At 40.2% G+C, this 18,901-nt stretch overlaps 1 protein-coding gene across 1 annotated transcript in view; it reads right to left on the reverse strand.

Annotated features, from left to right (window-relative positions):
* Positions 1 to 14,494, reverse strand: part of LOC311194973 (protein FAM169B-like) — a gene marked incomplete at its 5' end in the record, with an annotated part of 38,587 nt that extends 24,093 nt beyond the window's left edge. Inside the window, 2 exon segments of the mRNA XM_084268238.1 lie at positions 1,384 to 1,517; positions 14,461 to 14,494. Coding sequence (XP_084124364.1) covers positions 1,384 to 1,517; positions 14,461 to 14,494 — 168 coding nt within the window.
* Positions 14,495 to 18,901: the final 4,407 nt, after the last annotated feature.

The following is an 18,901-nucleotide window of genomic DNA, read 5'->3' on the forward strand; positions in this document are numbered from 1 at the left end:
CATGCTTCCATCCTGACTTGCAATAATCCTTGCTATTTGTTGCTATTTGTGTACTGAATGCTTGACCAAAGACCATGCCATACCAAAAAGAAGTTCTGTGACCCGAGCAAGTGGGCTGACAGCCCACTTAACACTTGCTAAATAATTATTCACGGTTGCCAGTCCTGCCACATAAAGCCTGCTTTAATTCAGATGCACAGAGAAAAAATAAAGTCAGGTAACTGCAACCATTATTCAAACACCAAACTCCTTATCCTTCAGGTCGTAGGTATATAATACAGGTTGTGAGCTCAGATGTTTACTGTTTACCTTATTACATTTAATTTATTTTTAATTTCAAAATACAAACTTTCTTTGAACTATTCATGATAGAGTATAAAGAATAAAACAATATAGCAAGAACATTGCCATTACTTATGCCCTTGACTAGCTGTCTGACTGCAGACTAGATTAGATCCAAATTAAACGAATGCAAAGAGAAATGTGTTGCTATGAGACTCAAATCAGACATGTGATAGAGTTAAGGTCTGATGACAAGCCAAAAAATCGAGACTGTTCTGAATCAAAAGCCAGAATTCCACCTTTAACTGACCTCGCTGTGTCTGGCTGTGGCAGGAATACACACAGCACTACTTGGGGTTTTAACTTACCCTCCCTTCTAATGGAACTGCAAATGAGTCCCTAAAAGTACTACCAGGCATGAAAGGCTGAGGAAGGCTCACAGAAGCCCTAAACGGGGGTGGGGGATCTTTGCAATTTTCAGGTTTGTTTGTATTTAACTCTACAGGGTCCACTAGAGGGCATTAAAAGAGTATTTAAAGCTAGTTCATGGCTCAAAGATGAATCTACCCACCTGAAACAGTATTTTTCTGGAAAGTACTGCATATTATTTTCCTAAATTACAGAAAAGCCAACCTAAAGCATTGCCACCTACAGTATTTATATCACCTACCAATCACATCTGATCAGAATTGCTTTGGGAGAACCCATTTTCAAAGTTATCAATACAGGTATTGGGAAAAACGGAAACAAAAGATAGACTCTCTGTACTGTTCTGCACAGTAGAGGCAGAAGACAGAGCTGTGCCATGCTACAAATAGTCTCAAATTCACTTTTGATTCAGTCCTATAAGGTGGCAGGTCAAGATGCAAAGTTCACCTAGGTACTTCAAACCCTCATCTGCACTGACAGACTTGTAGTCTCTGCTTATCTTTCTCTTGCAGCATGAAAACTACTTGAAATAATGCAGCATTTGCTGATTTCAAGAGATTTGTAATGTGGCCGTGATAGTTTACCCCTATACACAGACAGACTATGAACGAAAACAAACTAGCTTGCAAGTGTCTAATGTGCAGTATGAAAAAACACCAGCCTACTTAGTACCTCTTCTCCTCCAGGGACTGAAAAAACATCAGGAGTGGATGATGATTTCTTCAAGAGTTTTTCATAGTATGCTTCAGCTTCTACTTGCAGAACCTCTGGATCTCCTGTTAACGTATCTACCAAGTAAAGGCGACCTGTAGTTAAAACAAAAGTCAAGATGGTTTTACTTTTTTAATGAACTAAGAGTTCTAAAATCTCCATTGCCCCAGCAGCTGTATGTGTACCTGAGTCCTTATTGTTCCCATTAGAGCCTTTTGTACAGTCTTAAGAGTAAAATAGTAAGGCTGGCAAAAACCTATGCATATGTTATGTACCTCTTGACATGCAATTTTACAAAGTAGAACCATGACAGGATCAAATCACATTTGTCTCCTTTGAATTCAACGGGCACAGGCTCATATTTCTCTGGGTATAAATAAATCGCTTTAAAGCTGGAAGAGCAAAAAAACTTCAAAACACAGCCTGGGTTTTACTACTGTCCAAAAATATAACAAGAGAAGAATTCCAAAGCTTCCACTCTTTCTTGGAAGACTGCCCCTTTATGGGTCAGTCCAGGAACTGTTGTATAGCCTTAGTTTTCTCCTTTTTTAAAGTAACTTCACTTAGGCACGTTCACAACAATGAAATAAAGTTAAAAGATATTAAAATATTTACCTACATAAGAGTTCCCAAAACAGTAACTACCATCTTTTATGCAACAGAACTTCTAATCCGTGTGACTTCATGCCGCAGGGTATTCCTGCAAGGGATTTGTTAACTGCACGCAAACAACAATTACACACCTTTGATGACTGTTCCCTAAATGCAACATGCTCAGAAGGAACCCAGCAACCTTTTTCCAATGTAAGAAATGATACTGAGTGGTGGCTCATCACCAGCTCAAGATACAGAACATCAGAAGAAATGGGTTAGCAGCCCAAATACTATTCTGCCAGTCTTCTATTATAGGAAGGAAATATATTTCAATTTAAGGGGCTTGAAATCAGCAAGCTACACCTGCAGCTCTTGTAAGCCCCAAGCTGAGGACAAAATCTTGCTGTTACACTTGGAATCTTAGCTCTGAATCCTCTGTTTTTAATCATGTTTTGCTCTCAGATGGAAGCTCTTATGATCCAGGTTTAATGTGAAATGACTGCCTGGATAGTAAGTGCAAAGTAAACAGCTGAGACAATACACAGTCTTACAAGGACCACTGCAAGAACCAATTCTTAGTATGATTCAGAAACTATAAATTATAAGAGCACCATATTGAAAATTACTGCTTTCCAGGTAAAAGTAGGGACACAGGATTTGCAGTACAGGGTCAGACTATTCACCCCTGGTCACACCATCCTCCCTCTGGCAGCGATCAGCATCTGATTCCTCAGCAAAAAGGTAGGAAACTACAACTGGTAATTCACCACCACACAGCACTACTTAAAATGCTTTAAATGCTATTTTCCTGCCCTTTGCAGGCAATCAGCTTACATCTTGAGGCTTGACAGCAAAGCTACATAGTCAGAATGCTGAACAGAAGCTATTCCATAAATGGTTTTCATAGTATGTTTGTATGTGACAAAATGGGAGAGAGAAAGCAGCATTGCAACACTGGCAAGTCGAGTCACATAAAATCCCAGCCAGTACTTAGCAGTGGCAGTTTTCTTCCACAGCATCCTTCCCCAGTGTACTGTGTGACACCATCAAGCAAAGAAGTCATATTGGGGGGGGGGGGGGGGGGGGAAGTAAAATTATTTAAAACTTTCACAATTTACAGCAGTAAATTTACTAGTAAATTAATTCTTTGCAAAAGAGCAGCACGTAGGACTTAAGTTTAGCACAAATGAAAATACTGGCCATGCTAATAAATATTATTTGTGAGATGCTGCTTACAAGGCTACATCCTGCCACTGTTAAGCCAAAGCAACTTAATAAGCACAATCATGTTTTGTCCTCACTAAACAAAAACAATGAGTACCTTCACAGTTATGCTAACTCTCTGGTACATAATATGCTTGCATTCTAAGAGAACTGCAAACATTTGAAGGAAGAATGAAATAATGTCCTAAGTTTAAATAATGAGGCATCAGAAAAAACTTCTCATCAACGTTTCACTAATACAGCTTTCCACAGAAGTAATTTTTTTCTCTAAAAAAAAACCCCTGCTTTTAAACTTCCAGTTAACTTGTCTTTCCCATGTAATACTCTGAAAACACCCAAGTGAATTAGGAGCACATAGTCCAACGAAGGGGAAGTCCAAAAATTTTTCATCAAGAAATCAAATCTGTCTCAGCTTCTGTATGTATACAGGGGAAGACTGGGAGAGAGATTCTTTTAGGGACAGTAAGGAGCAGAAGTCTTAACTTTAGGTACCCTGGAGCATCCTCAAGAAGTCTGTTGTGCTAAGGCTGGTTTCTGTGAACATCCCCCCCAAACTTGCACACATGTGTACATACCACTACTAGTATTCAGCTCCCATAGGCAGGAAAAAAAACGTTAGTTGGATTTTTTTAAATTTAACTAATGTGTTTCCCAGTTTTTCCCAGTAAAGTGATTATATTCACCCTCTTGTATATGTTCCTTTTCCTCATTTTTCATATATAGAAACAACAAATAAAAACCTCTACAAAGCCTAACCATTACTAGTGTTATTAGGCACTTGACTACAACAGTAGTTATTGCTGGCTAACAGGGTATTATAAAGGTTCCAAAATCAATTGCAAAATAATTTGTTAACTTTGCTTTAAAAGAAAAGCAGCGCTATTCTCCTGTGAGTGCTTCAGGCTGAGGCCCCTACCAGTACCTTGGGATACCAAAATTGCAACGTTCGAAGGACAGCCTTTTAAACCTAATTTGAACTACAGGATTTCATTCGAGTTTGATCTTACCTAGAGGCAACAAAAGGCCACATTGTGGCAGCCAAACTGCTAGACGCCCCGTGAGTGCTTCTTTCAAACAGGCGCTGTGCACAAAGGGTTACCATCTGAGGCAGGGAGGGAGGGAGGAAGGGGGGAGTGAAGGGGGACAGGAGGGGTGAGTCATAAAAAGGGGGCCTCTTGCTGCAGCCACAGAGGAGGGACCATAAACCATAAGGAGAGTAAATTTAGAACGGGAGGCCTACTGCATTAGAGGGATTCCTGACATTCGCACTGAAGTGGCTGCCATCTTAAATAGCCAAAGCTGGTAAACAGGGTCAAGACATCATCTGGGCGGATTCTAGGGCAGCAGCAGGGAGAAGGACGGGCTTACAGACAAGTACCAGACTCCGTCTTTTATGGGGCATCAGCATTCAGGGCAAAGGAGGAGGAAAGTGTATGTAATTCTCCCCCCCCAAAAAAAAACAACCCAAAATTTATCTAGAGATAAATAAATGAGAAATCAGAACAGGCACATTTCCATTTCAAGCACACAGAATAAATTTCTAAGCAAAAACTAACAGTGCTTCTGCTTCTCCTCTCTTTTGTTTCCATGGAGCAGTCTGGCCCACATTCTCAAGCGAGGATGTGTAAGTGCATCTCCTTTCACTCTAGTGATCTGTCATCATTTTGCACTAAGAATCCGATTTTTGAAGTTAAAAGCTCCAGATAAAAACAGCAATACAAACAAGGAGGCTGCCCATACAACCCAGTCATCTTTATGAGACACTACCCTCCAGCACCTATTGGTACCTCACCCTAAAACATCACACGACTCTGCCAATAAGCCATAAACCAAGGCTCCTCTTTCAGTCCTTGATCCCTAAACTCAGCTTTCTCTGAACTCATTGCTATTCCACCTCTGGTACAGAGAACTGAATTTTACGGTGGTTTCATGAAGTCGATATAAATACCCCTCTTCAGAGGTAAAAGTCAGACAAAGTTCACTTCACTTATGATCCAAAAAGATCAATATGTGAGAATCTAAAGAGATATTATTAACATGCTTATGTTCTGCATCAGGTAGATAAACAACAAATGTGATACAAAATAGAAGACAATAACCTTTCTTAAACAAAAAATTCCTGTCGATTAGACTCAGACCCCTATCGTTACAGATTCAGCAAGAATTTCATTCTATCAGTTAAAATAAGCAGGAAATATTTTTCCATGGGAAAAGAATTTTACAACAAAAACCACATGGTGCACACACTTGCATGTGAAATTCCACAAGTGAAACTACAGACTGCTGTAATGCCTGAAGGTAAATGACATGCTTCAATCTAAACAGATATTCTGACGATTCTTTTTGGTGATCCTTCTATATCCTCTACAGCTAAACTCCATGCCATAATATAAATAGTTTAACTTAAAATATACATAACCACAGACTTACCTTATGATGCTACAGCAATTCAAATCACTATTATATTCCTCAAGCTCTCTTTCTCTAGACTAGTCATTTTAGTGCCAAAGTATTAGTTTTACTATTTTGCCATTATCTAACAAATCAGTCGCAACTTCAGACAACCAACTCTGTCTCTGTAATATGTTTTAAACACTCATTCAAGTTTCAATTTAGTATGTATTGTCAATATACTTACATCCTTTTGGATCGTGAACCAGGTACCAAATTTATTAAACATAAGATTATTTGCTTTCATTGTTAAGAAAGTTCTATTCATGCATTCATGTGTAGCTTATTAATATAATTTCCTTAAGCCAATAAGTTGGTGATGCAGTTATTTCTGACTAGGCAGACCATTGGATTGATGAAGATGCACTGAGGTATTGGCTGGCACTCCCCGGAAAAACTTATTGGTTGAAAAGCCCATTTCAGAAATTTGTAAGGGCATTTAGGATGCAGACAGATTGTAAAGCAAAATACATCAACCTTGCTGTAGATGAAGCATGAAAAGTGTAATGTCTGAAGTGAATTAATCATTTATCCTACAACTACTTTTTCATGTTCTACAAACACAGAGAAGGATACTACATGCATCCATTAAGAGCTGTATGTTTACAGAAGAGTCATCAGTCACCACAGGACTTGTACCTGGACTGTGAATCTTTGTACCCTTGTGCAAATTTGTGCATACCTTTACATGCAAAAGTATGAAAAATACTTAAATATGATTTCTAGTGGTGCAGAAACAAGACAGTTAAAACCACCCTAACTTGTCAAACTTTCCGGTTTCATTTTCTATTCATTTTGCCATTTCTAATGCTTGCAACAACAATACTGGGTTTATATACTGGCTTTACTATTGGCTTTATTTTCATGCCAATATGTTTCACAATAAAAAAAAACTTCATCAGATTCTGAGTGTTTCTGACAGTTTTGTGAGGTTTTTTGTCCAAGAAATATTTTCTTTTTTTTTTTTTTCAATTAGAAAACACATTGCTCTATGAGACAAACATAAGTGCAGCAACACAAAAAGACTGTATATCATGCCAGAATTCTGAAGGGAATGTTCTTGTAATTAAACCAGACAACTGAGACCAGAACTCCTAAGATTGATTCTTAACACAGGTTTTTGTGGCCCCCAACAAATCACTTCATCTTCTGTCTGGTTTCTTATCAGTTAAGTGTATGCCTTATCTACCACTTCAAAAGGGTGTGACATTTTCCTTATCAGTGCCTCTGAAGTCACAACATAAAAAGACAAAGTCATATAACATAAATTTCTCTGTTCTCCTGCAGACTGTCACTGCCACACTACAGCAGCACAGCCATGACAGCGTCTAGGTCCTAAAGATAACTTTTTTTGCCCTTCTAAACTGTGCACATACAACAAAAGTGCTTTCCATTACACTCTCCCAGGAGTAGGAGCTCTGTGTTAAACAGCAGTGCTCAACATGAATTCTCCTCTGTTCCTTCCAATGAGTTTGAGCAGCTCTATGCATGTGGTTATCATTAGACAGCCATATTTGTTTAACCTCTCAAATGAAGGAAGAGGTCTCTGGCACATTCCCGGGAGTACATGCAGAACCTGACTCTCATATCCTGAATTTAATTGAGCAAGTACATGTCAAAAGCCCAAGTTCTAGCCTAAGTGAAACTTCAGTATAACTACAATGTGTGGTGGCAGTGGAGCTAATGGGCAAATGCTGTGGCGTGGTGTCTGTCCAACATGGCAAGGCAGCTCTTAACCACTTGCCATACATCATCAATGAAAACAATGTTCTGCCCCACCACATCACTTTTCACCATTACTAATAGAGCAATCACTCTGAGAACATAAGGGATGAAAAAAAAAACAAAACCCAAATGCATTGGCACTTATTGCTCTCTACAGCTACCTGCAAGGTGGTTGCAGAGGTGCCAGGGTTGGTCTCTTCTCTTGGGTGACAAGTGACAGGACAAGAGGGAATGGCTTAAAATCACACCAGGGGAGATTTAGGTCAAATATCAGGAAGAATTTTTTTACTGAAGGAGTTGTCAGGTGTTGGAACAGGCTGCCCAGGGAGGTGTTGGAGTCACCATCCCTGAAGGAATTAAAAAGGCATATGGGTGAAGTGCTTAAGGACATGGTCTAGAGGTGGGCTAGGCAGGGTTAGGCTGCGGTTGGACTTGATCATCTCAAGGGTCTCTTCCAACCCAGGTGATTCTATGATTCTAATAGGTCTACATGTTTCAATGCAAAAATGCCTTTTATATATTACTTGCTAGTCTATCTCAATTCAAATTGCAAGAAGTTCTTCAGAAGACAAACCAAAGACAAGTATCTGTCTGTAAATAATTTTCTGCTGTGGAATCAATAAACGAAGGCAGAAAGGAAATAAATAATCCTAGTCCTGCTGCCAATAAAGAAACCAAATAGGTTAAAGAGATGAGTTCAGCTGTAGCTACACATATCATTACTACAAATTCTGCTGCTGACCAAATATTAGGCAAATATTGGAAGACCAAATATTAGGCTTCTCAAGTGCAGGATGCTATCATATTAGCCATTCCATTTCCAACAGAACATTTTCACTACTGATTTCAGAAAGGAGAAGAAAACTGCTTTAAGAATACACATCTATTTAGCAGAATGCAGATGAACCAAGGCAGAGACTCAGCAAGCCTAACTCTGAAAAATGTCAAACACCTTCAATTTCTACTCACTTCAATGAGCCCTGAAGGCACTCATAACCTTGTATGACCAGGGTCTATAATTTATTTTCCAAAATTTAATCTTCAACTTATGAAATAGAAAAATAAAATAGACAAAGGAATTGAATAACTGATTTAAGTATTTGGCTCTTTTTGGAAAAACATCTAGATGAAACCACATTATTCAAAATGATTTCAAATCTGGGAAAGCAAGTCCATATTGAAGGAATCACACAATGGCATTAATCAACTCTAACCTGCAGTACTCCTGTAGTCAAAGTTCCAGCAAACAAGTTCCATCCCTCAAGATGGATCTTTAGCAATGTTACATTTAACAAAAATAAAGGCACATGCACTCGGGGTACAGATAAATTAAAATACATCTGTGTAAACAGGCTACCCTCCCTCCTGTTATACACAGAATGCACATCTGGACTGGCATGTTTTGCACAAAGCTCTAACCTAATGTAATTGAAAAAAGCTGAGGAATTACAGCCCAGAAACAGACTTTATGAATAAAAACTGTAGCATACTGTTAACCCATGGAAGTGCTACCAGCTGTAACTATGACATATCAGAAATTCATACTTCTGCACATTTACTTGCTTTTTCAGAGCTCAGCTGTAAAAAACAAAGAGGGAGCTTACAGAACGATTCAGAGAAGATGTAGCCCTGAAGAAAAGGGACTTGTATTTTAAGGCTTTAATGTTCACATTCACATCAGGTTTTCCTTAAGGAAATTCCACTCATTCAGTGGGTTTGCTGCTAATACCTCTGAACCTCTGTACATCAGAATTGAGTTCTTAACATGTACTGCTTTTTATACGACCAACAAATGGACAGAAACATTCCTGGAAAAGTCTAAATTAAATTACTGAAGGCAGTGGTATGAATTTTCCTGCTTCTGTAAGAAAAAAATCCAAAATTGTCAACTTAATTATTTATTGACTCCCTAAGGAAAATGAAACATGCAAGAAAAATATGCAAGTTTTCCAGAGCAACTGTGTGCATATGAAGGGGTTTTCCCAGCAGGTGCATCAGTGCTACCTCTCACTTCATCACACCAACAGGCAAAACAGCTATGTCAGCAGAAGCTCATAGCCTAGGCCTGACCTCAAATTACCATCTGATTCTCAAAACCTAAGTAAAGAAGAAATGAGGCTAATTTGAAAAGATTCCGTGAACAGCAGTAGAGCTTTTATGAATCAAACAAGTTCAAATGGTAATCCAGCCCTTTACAAAGGCAAAAGGTAGAAAAAAGGATGCATTGGTCAAGTCATCCTATAACTTAAGGGACAAGAGGAAGATGGTGATAAGTAAGGAACAGTGAAATGGCAGGAAACAGCAACTGCCTCTGGCAAATGCTCTAGCATAAAGATGATTTCATCCTGTGGGGAAAAGCCAGCCAGCCAGGACACTTTCACAAAACAGTCTTATTTTAAGACCAAGGAGCATTTAAAATTATTACTGAAACACTGTCACAACCTGGCACCAGGGCTAGTATTTACATACCACATCAAAATCTCTTCCTTATTACTACCATCATTCAAACAGGTGTGGGAAAGCTAAGGCCACACTACACACAGCCCTTATCTTCATGTCACACCAACTATGTCAGTTTGTGTAGCATACCAAGAGTACCTGAAAGCCCCAGGTTGCTATCAGAAAGGACAATGTTCTTCTCCCAAAAAAAACCCAAAGTAGCAATGAAAATATGAGACAATGGTCAAGTTTTTCAAGGATACCAGCTTCAGCTACCACATAATTTGAGTTGCAAATGTTTTACCTCTGACACATCCACCACTCCCACCAGTAGAGTGCATAAGTCTGCCTAAGAAAGCCTAAAGCCCTTCTCCAAATTACTTGCAAGGAGCAATTTGTACAGCCAGAATAATCTCAAAATAAAGCAATTAATTTGAGAAAAAAAGGGAAGAAACAGACAAAAAAAACCCCTCCCTCAGTAATTTCCACTTTACTAAATGTATTATGCAGCTGTAAATCCATATGGTACCTGCACTAACTATCACAAGCCTCTGAGCCTGTCTCAGAACATGTTTTAATAAAGAGCTGCAAGTAGTGGAGGAAATATGTAAACATCTCTCTTGTTTCTCTCTGCCATTGTGTCAACTATTCTACATGTCTTTGAAAGTTCTCCAAAATCAGCATGGCTCTGCTTTTCCCTTTTTCTCTTTTTGGGAGGAGAAAGAAGCAGAGAAGGAAGGAGAGGCTGGCAACAGAGGGCTAACTCTGTGCTTGCTGTGCTCTTGACAGTAAGGCTGAGCTTGTTTAAATTCAGTTTACATAGGCTCTTCTGTAAGGACAAAAGAAACCACTGCTGGTGGTTAAAAATGCAAAAGGTTTTGACTGTAATGGCTTGACAATCAGCCAAAGATATGACATGGGGGAAAAACATGGCAAAACAGCTATGACCAGAATGGAAGAAACAAGGAAAAACACATGGCTTAACTTCAGAGCAGAAAATTGACTTAGGCTTTGCATAAACGACAGCATACCTCCAAGCTTGCCTGATCCACAGTCTGCCTGGAATGAGAACATGCAGTCTAAAAGCAGAGCCTATTAAAAGGCATAATGTTTCTAAACAGCATCTGTTACGTACTAATAAGCATTACTTAAAGGACACAGGCCTTAAATTGCTACCAAACGTGCACTTATCTGAAACTGCTGCAAGGCAATCATTACAAAAATGTCACATGACACTATGGGAATTTGAATAATAGAATATGTTTTTATTTAGCTTGGCTTGAAACCATTATGCAGAAAAAAATATGGAGGCACCTTCTGAGATTCTGAAACTGTGCAACTTCACAGGAATGAAACACTAGCAAGAATTACATCAGCAGAGCCATTTGCCATCTGTTGCCAGTAATACTATAAAGACCAGCCATCAGCCAGCAGTTGCAAAGGTTACACATTTTTAAGCATCCACAGACCTCTCAGTAATCGAGCAGGACACGGTTTACTTCAGGTATGTGTCACCTGAGGGTCTGCCAATCATTCTGCAAAGACAACACACCAGAACTGTGAATTGCCATGCAAAGTGTTTAAGACTCTCTCTCAGCATGCAGCCGTTATACAATGTGGAAAATACACACCAGCCTGTTCTACGTAGGTGCTTATAACATACGCACAACCATAATGTCTGCACACCTCCCACTTGCAAATTTAAACCGGCTAGACTTTCTCTGGTGTTGTTTGTTTTCCCATACTTTCCCTCAAGGGAAGGAGTGTATTCACTGCAATGCTATTATGGAAAGGGACTCAGATTTGTTTGCTGGGTTTTGGACTGTTTTTCTTCTTTGAGGGAAGTAGTTAGGATTTTCTTTCCTGTTTTCTTTCCTTCTAGACCATAACTACGTATTTATGTTTAAGTAAGATAGGTTTCAGTTACTTGTTTTACCTGTGGCATGGAAAGCAAGAAGGTTACGACAACCCTTACCTCTTACATACACACACTCCCCAGTCTGAGTACCTATCCCATACATGATATTTTAGTTATACTGAACGGGTATGGCTGTTGATCAGTATCATCTTAGAACTCTGAGTAGCTTTCCTACATGTGGGTCCAAATTCATGATACATAGCACCTATACTCTACCTGAATTTTATGGGTCTACCTTCCCAGCTACTGACCTTCTGCCTGTAAACTCATTAACATGGATTTCATGGAGGGCAGGGAGATTTGCATCTTCCTAGAGAGACAGATGGAAATTTAAGGCTTCATTAATGCAACTGTTAAACTAGAGGTACAGGTTTCTCATCTGGTAACTAACCTGAGTATGTACTTTGTTAGTGAATGTCCTTCCTAGCCTTTCTGTTAGATAGCACACACAAATCTGACTTTCAAAGTGTTCTAAAATAAAAGAGAACTTGTACCAAGGCTGAATTTAAAACAAGAACTGCAAGTTCTAGGTCAACATCTGGCCTACTTCTCAATTGTAGGGTTTGGTTAAGACCTACCTACCAAGAGGCTCAGAAACCTGGAAGTGTTAGCAATTACATCCTGTGAAAAACAATTACAGGAGCAGACCTCAAGACCTAGCTGTAGCATCTCAATTACAGCAGGACATAAGCTGAAAGGCACCATTTGCACAAGAAGAGATAATGGCCCATTCCAATATGCTCTTAAAGTGTGCTGTATGCTCAATCTATTCCCAATTGTTCCATAATTATTTTAAACATAGGTGTATCCAAATACATAACTACAAGAAGACTCAGAGGACATCTAAAAACAATAGCAGCTATCTCAAAAGAAGAAAGGGATGGAGGAACTATTCTAGACATTCAATTTGAGAGTAATGAAAAAAACAGGAGAGAAATGTAGGCATTAACTGAAGTGTCCAACAGTACAATGTTTGATTGGACATGAAAAAACAAGTCTTATTCATCTAGAGATCTTTTATTTTAAAACATCAGCAGAATTGAGTGTCTTCAAAAAAAATACCTAAACCCCAATAGCATTATTACAAATGTTTGACTTTCATAAGTGGCTGATAGGAGGAAAAAATAGAGCAATCTGACTATGGTGCATTTAGCCATGAGCAGCTAGAGGAACTAATGAACAACATCATTATTTTACTGAAGGGGATGAAGTAGGTGCTTTAGATAAATGGCAGCAACTTAAAATGTGTTTCAGAAGATAAATTCACTTTCTCTCCATTTACCTGCTAGCGTGACAAATTAAGAAAGAAGACTATAAAAACAGAGCAGGAGGAAAAGCAGTGCAAAAGCTAACTGAGGTGATGCAATGGGCCCTTATCCAAGCGAGTGCGTGAACAGAGATTGTTGGAAGTGCTCCTAGTCAAATATAAACCAGGAACATTACACATGCCAGACTCCCTTGGAAATCCATGGTGGAGCATGTGCAGAAGAAACACCTGTCTTAAAACCAGCAACCTTACCAAGCACCAGGAGCACTGCCCTTTGGGAACGAACAGAAGGGCTGTTCATGGCAAAGCAGTACAGCCACCACATATGGAATGGCTGAGCTCTCTCTGGAAACACCACTACTTCACTTCTACTCAAATAGCAGGGGGGGGTGGCTTCCCCTCACCCCTGTCAAAATTCAATATGAGTCTGAACATTTAATTTTCTACAGTCAGCTCACAATCAGCAAATGAACTTTTTACTGAATACTTCTGAAAGAAAGGATTGGTACGGTACCTTGCAGTACAGAAAGCCTCTTCTATCTCTACACCATAATACTACAACTAATTGTGGTCAACTCTTTTGTGGTCAAGCAACATGTTTACTGCTCCTTTTGTGCCTGTTAATCCATGCTTCTTTGGCTAAACCATGTTTTACCTCAGTTTGGGTAAAAACTTCCAGATGCTGCCTGAGGTTTGGCCATTAAAAAACATATACATTTTCACACAGTATGTCCTCTGCTCCTTAGTATTCTTAAGTACTTGGCCATTAAAGCCTCAAACTTGTGCACCTGTGTGCTGTGAAACCTCAGAAACTCACACTGGGAACAGGCGTTTGGAGATGAGCCTTAACAAGCATCACCTGTGAACCAAAGCTAACAGACACCACCAGCTTATCTCTGCTTCAGGACTAACCTAAAACCTGGAAAAGTTACCTGTGTGGCTTGGGAAAAGGGAAAAAAACCCCTCCCTGTAGCAGCCTGCCGTGGTGGGCCATCTCCCTCAAGCGATCCTGCGAAAGCAGGGCGCCGGGAGCACGCAATTAGGAGTCAGGCTCGCCCGGTCATGACCGCAAGCGCCTGAGCTAAGTTTTCCTGGAAAGGCCCGAGTGTTTTGCCGCGTTTTGGCCGCTTCTGGAAAGCCTGGCCGCAGTGCCGCGCGGAGCCCGCCATGGCGGGGAGGCGGGGGTATACGCCGCGGGCTCCTCACGGGAGGTGTGAGCTGGTGTTCGCGGCGTCCCCGGACGGCCCGGGCGGGGAGTACGTCAGCCAGGCAACGCCATCCGGCCTCTGAGGGCGAGCAGCCGGCCCAGCATGAGGGCAAGGGCAGGAGGAAGGCGAACCGAGCAGGGCGGCCACATGAGGGGAGAGACGGGGCAGGGGCCGGACGGAGGAGCTCCCGAGCGTTCTCCTTCCTCTCTTACCAGCGGCAGCTCTTCCTCCTCCCTCGGCCTCCATCACTTCCTCTAGGCGGGCTCCCACCGCCGCGGCCCGCCCCGGACGGGGTGGCGGTGCCGCCCGGACCCGCGCAGGCAGCCATGAAGGGCTGGCCCGGAGGGGCGGGACGCGGGGGCAGCTGCCGGGCGGGTCGGTGCTTGGCTGACAAGAAAAGCCCGCTGGAAGGCAGGGTTGTCGGTTGTGGGGCGGATGAGGAAGCGAAAGGACGGGGGAGGTGAGGATAAACAGTCTGGCGAAGTTTGTGTAGGAGCGGAGGCTGGAGAGGCGAGGGAAAGCTGGCTGCAAGCTCCCGGCAGGCTGAGGGGACAGCCCGCCCAAAAACTCGCTCAGGTTGCGCCTCGTCCTCCCCAGTGAGGCCCAGCCTTGGGCAGGTGCCAGCCCAGCAGCACGTCTTACCAAAATTCCAACAAAGCTTCCAAACTCCTTGAGCTGGAAGACCCAGAGTGACTAACAAGAGAGCTAACACCAGTTTCTTTAAACTCAGGGGGCAGAAGCAGAAGGTTTGTGAGGGAATAAGTACCACAAAAAAAGACATTTTTGTAGCATTCTTCAACTGTATACTGCAGTGAACGTTGTCACTGTGAAAGAGGCTTTTGGAAAAGCCAGGCAAGCTGCCTGCTGTTAGTACAAACCGTAAAATTGAGGTACCAAATTAAAATGAACACACAGATGTCAATTAGAAAGCAGATTCCAGGTGTTGACTCACTCCCAGGAGCCTTCCTAACCTGATTGCTTAATTATTTCATAAATAGCAGACACAAGTATCAAAGGATAAGATGTGAAAAGTACATGGAAATCATAGTACCTCTGCATAGGAAGAAACTTACCTTTGCAATTTACACCTCTGTGACCTGGAGACAAGCTTTGAAAACCGTGTCTTGGGTGCTTTGCATAATTGTTATGCACTCAATCTCTTGTCAGCACAGTGACCAAGAATTCCCTCTGGTTGCTTCTCTTTCCAAATGGTTTAAAGGACAAATGGAAGCTGATCTGTATTTTCTTTCTTCAACAGGATGAAACGATCTCACTGATGCTCTCACACAACCACGCTTTACAGCCCATAAGTGGTTTTCAGCACATTCTCCTCATCTCTTAGAGCTTTCTACCTTCCACCACTCCTTGTGGCACATGCAGCCCAGAGGTTTGGCAGTGCCATGGTCCAAGGCCTAGTTTGATGCAGCATTTACAAGTGACCTTGCTTGAGTTTTGCTGAGAAAATTGTTAAGCTGTGAGAAAGTACGTGAGCTAAAGATATGGAAGACAAGAAAGTAGTTGCAGAAGCACTGTTGTGGGGATGACAGTAGTTAGCTGGTGAAAGATTCAAGAGGAAAAATACACAGAAAGAAAGAAAAGCAGAAAACTTGAATATAACTCAGTAATGCTGAGGATCAGCCCATACTGACAGAGACCAACTTTTCCCAGCATATTGGAAATGCCCTGGCCAGGTGAGGCTCCCCCCCAGTTTGCTTATCAGGAGTGGTAAGCATATTATTATTTAGCCTAGTAATCTGTTAGTCCTGGCTACCTATTTTGCATATTCACTGATAAATAATTACTTAAATTGTGTATTTCCTGCTTGCAGAGACTCTTTGTGCATGGTAAGTAACGCCTGAACAAAAGCAACCCAACTGTTCATGAGTTACATGTTCTGATAAAGTTCTTTCTCCCTGCATTAAACTATTATAAATGATACAAAAGAAAATTTTAAAAATCTCTCCATAAAGAGCAGTTAGTGTTTGCTAATACTGCAAGATGACCAGAACTGAAATTATAACAGACAACCAACAGCTTGGCTACTTTTAAATTATATACAGTTTCATTTTTTTCCATGATTACTAAGCACCTGGCATACACTGGTGGTATTGGTTACAAAAGAACACATATAAATAAGGCAATAACATATATAATATGTTCTATTCAAAAAAAGGTACGTGAAATCACCATCACATTCTTCCATTTACCATTTCTATGGCGTTTGTTATAGAAGAGACATTGGTCCACAGAGAACAGTGAGCTTTAGACTGAAATGTTTCTCTCCTCTCTCTTTGCGACATTGCATTCCATCTACCTAAAGACCAGCTTTGGCCTTTCCTGAGGATCATTTATTTTTATTAGAATGGAAAAGAAATACAGTGTTTGATCCTGACATTTCTATTTAAAGTCCCATTATAGTTTAATGTTAAATAGCACAACAGCTTGCTTTCTCCCTCCTCTCATTAAATGTTGAACAGCTGAGATAAAAACTGGAATATATTAAACACTTCCACTTAACAGTTTAAAGCATTGGTCAGTGCCTGCCAATAACAAGAAATAAAAAAAATCTGTATGAAAGTAATAATAAAAGAGATAAAAATTAAAGAGCTGTTTCTAAATGAAGGGTCATATTTAGTTCTTACCATCAGTACTAAAAAGCTCTTCGAGCAGTGTTCTGGCAGTTCTGTGGTCAGAATACATTTACAGAAAACATATTTTTCTCTTACTCAGCAGTTCAAATGATTTTTAAATGTATCAGCCAACTGTACAGAAAAATATTCAAGGTGATAACCAGGGCTTTTATTGTTGAGTTGCTTCTATTTCTTCTTTACCTTAAGATGAGTGCCATGCCAATCACGTTTGTGTACAGCAAGAAGAAAAACAACCAGCATTTAGCTGAGTCAGCTGTGTCTGTTACTTGCCTTCAACTATCTAGGGCTTGGTTTCTTAATTATGGATGGGGAGATTAATTTGCACAGACCTCTAATACCCAGTGACCCAAGTATCTATTGGTGTGGGCACATTAGCACATGAGTGCTAATATTAAGGCTACAATCATTCTTTCACAAAACTTTCAAGAGTAGCTTCAACTTCAGCTGAATAAATGTTAGGGGAAAGAGGAAGGTTTGTTTCTCAGCTGTAATACATGCATTATCCCTCCAAGTATACTACCACGCACATAAAGCTTAGGAACAGAAGTGGTCAATTAAATTGCAGAAAGGAATATCAATCCACTTCTGGTTCCTGGTTTATTCAAAGCACTAGTATTCCTCCCACATTTACACAAGCATATAACAGCACTGGAAAGATCCAAGAATCTTTATAAATAAGCAAACTTACAAGGGACTAACTTAACTGTGGAAGACTTAACTGATGAGTTGTTGAATCCATCTTGGCTTTTTTTTTTCTTCCCCAGAAATTTCTATCAGTTTCTTCATACAGGATTACTGAACTAATTTTTCCTGGTCTATATTTTTTCTATTCTCTTGCCAGTTGTGAAAACTTTGAAAACTAGTACTACAGTCCAGACAGGTATCAGTTGTTTCTGAGTGTGTGGATCTTATAGATTACATCTACAGTATACAAAAATATGTGATAAAATGCCTAGTATTTTACAGCATTCAAGCAATAACCTTCATATATATCTATAAAGCAGCTACTATGTCCTAACCACATAATTCCTCATGCAGGAAATTAATTAAGCAATTATAGACCTTAAATCTTGCTTTATGTATACCTTGTTCATTAGACCACCCTGTACTTAGACTTTTTAAAATTGCTAATATCTATAAAAAGCATAAATTCAAAATAACTATGAGAAGACTGCTTTGTCATTGTCCTGTTCAGTATAATAGGAAGAGTTTTGCTAACTGGTCACACAGAAAAATTAATTGATAAAAATTTTAATTGACAGGTGAATGAAAGACTAGACTCTTAGATGTAACTCACTGATGTTAGTGGCAGACTTTGCCTTATTTAAAGCTGCATAGAGTTCTGTGTTTACTGTATGAGGTGCTCCTGCTGCTTCAGTGGCTAGGAAAAATTAGCTTTGCAAGTTGTATTAGTCAGGGGAAGAAATGGATGGTGGAATCCAAGTCCTTTTATTTAAAAGATTCCACAAATTTATTTGTGTCTCATCACAGGAGGATTTACATGACAGACACAGCTCATAGTTCCAAACCTCATTTAGCCACCACCCAACCAAGAGATGTCTTCAGAGATTATTTTTTTTCTTAAGGTCTCACAATTACCAGCTCCCTTGAGATTATATAGTGGCTTTCTATTCTTAGCATATTTCTCCCCTCCCTCTCTCTCTCTCTCTCACACACACACATACACTTCCTACTCAAAACAAGACCCAGCTAAACCCTCTGCCCACATATTTATAATTCCCAAGAGAACTTTCATATGCTTTTGTTTTGGGCAGTGACAATGTGCATATGTTTTGATTTCAGGCCCCTTATTGGTTCTCATGCTGCTGTTCAATGAAGACAGACCAGCTATTAGACTCAGTGGTTTCAGCAAGCCATAACCCAGCTTCTAGAGTTCTTTTGACCTTGCAAGTTCAAGTGAGATGTTTTAACATTTTTGGCTATTCAAGGATATTACTGAGTAAATGTTTTGGTTTGGCACACAGCACACTTTCCTATCAGT

The sequence above is a fragment of the Gallinula chloropus genome (genome assembly GCF_964237585.1).
Source record: "Gallinula chloropus genome assembly, chromosome: 9".
Lineage (NCBI taxonomy): Eukaryota > Metazoa > Chordata > Aves > Gruiformes > Rallidae > Gallinula > Gallinula chloropus.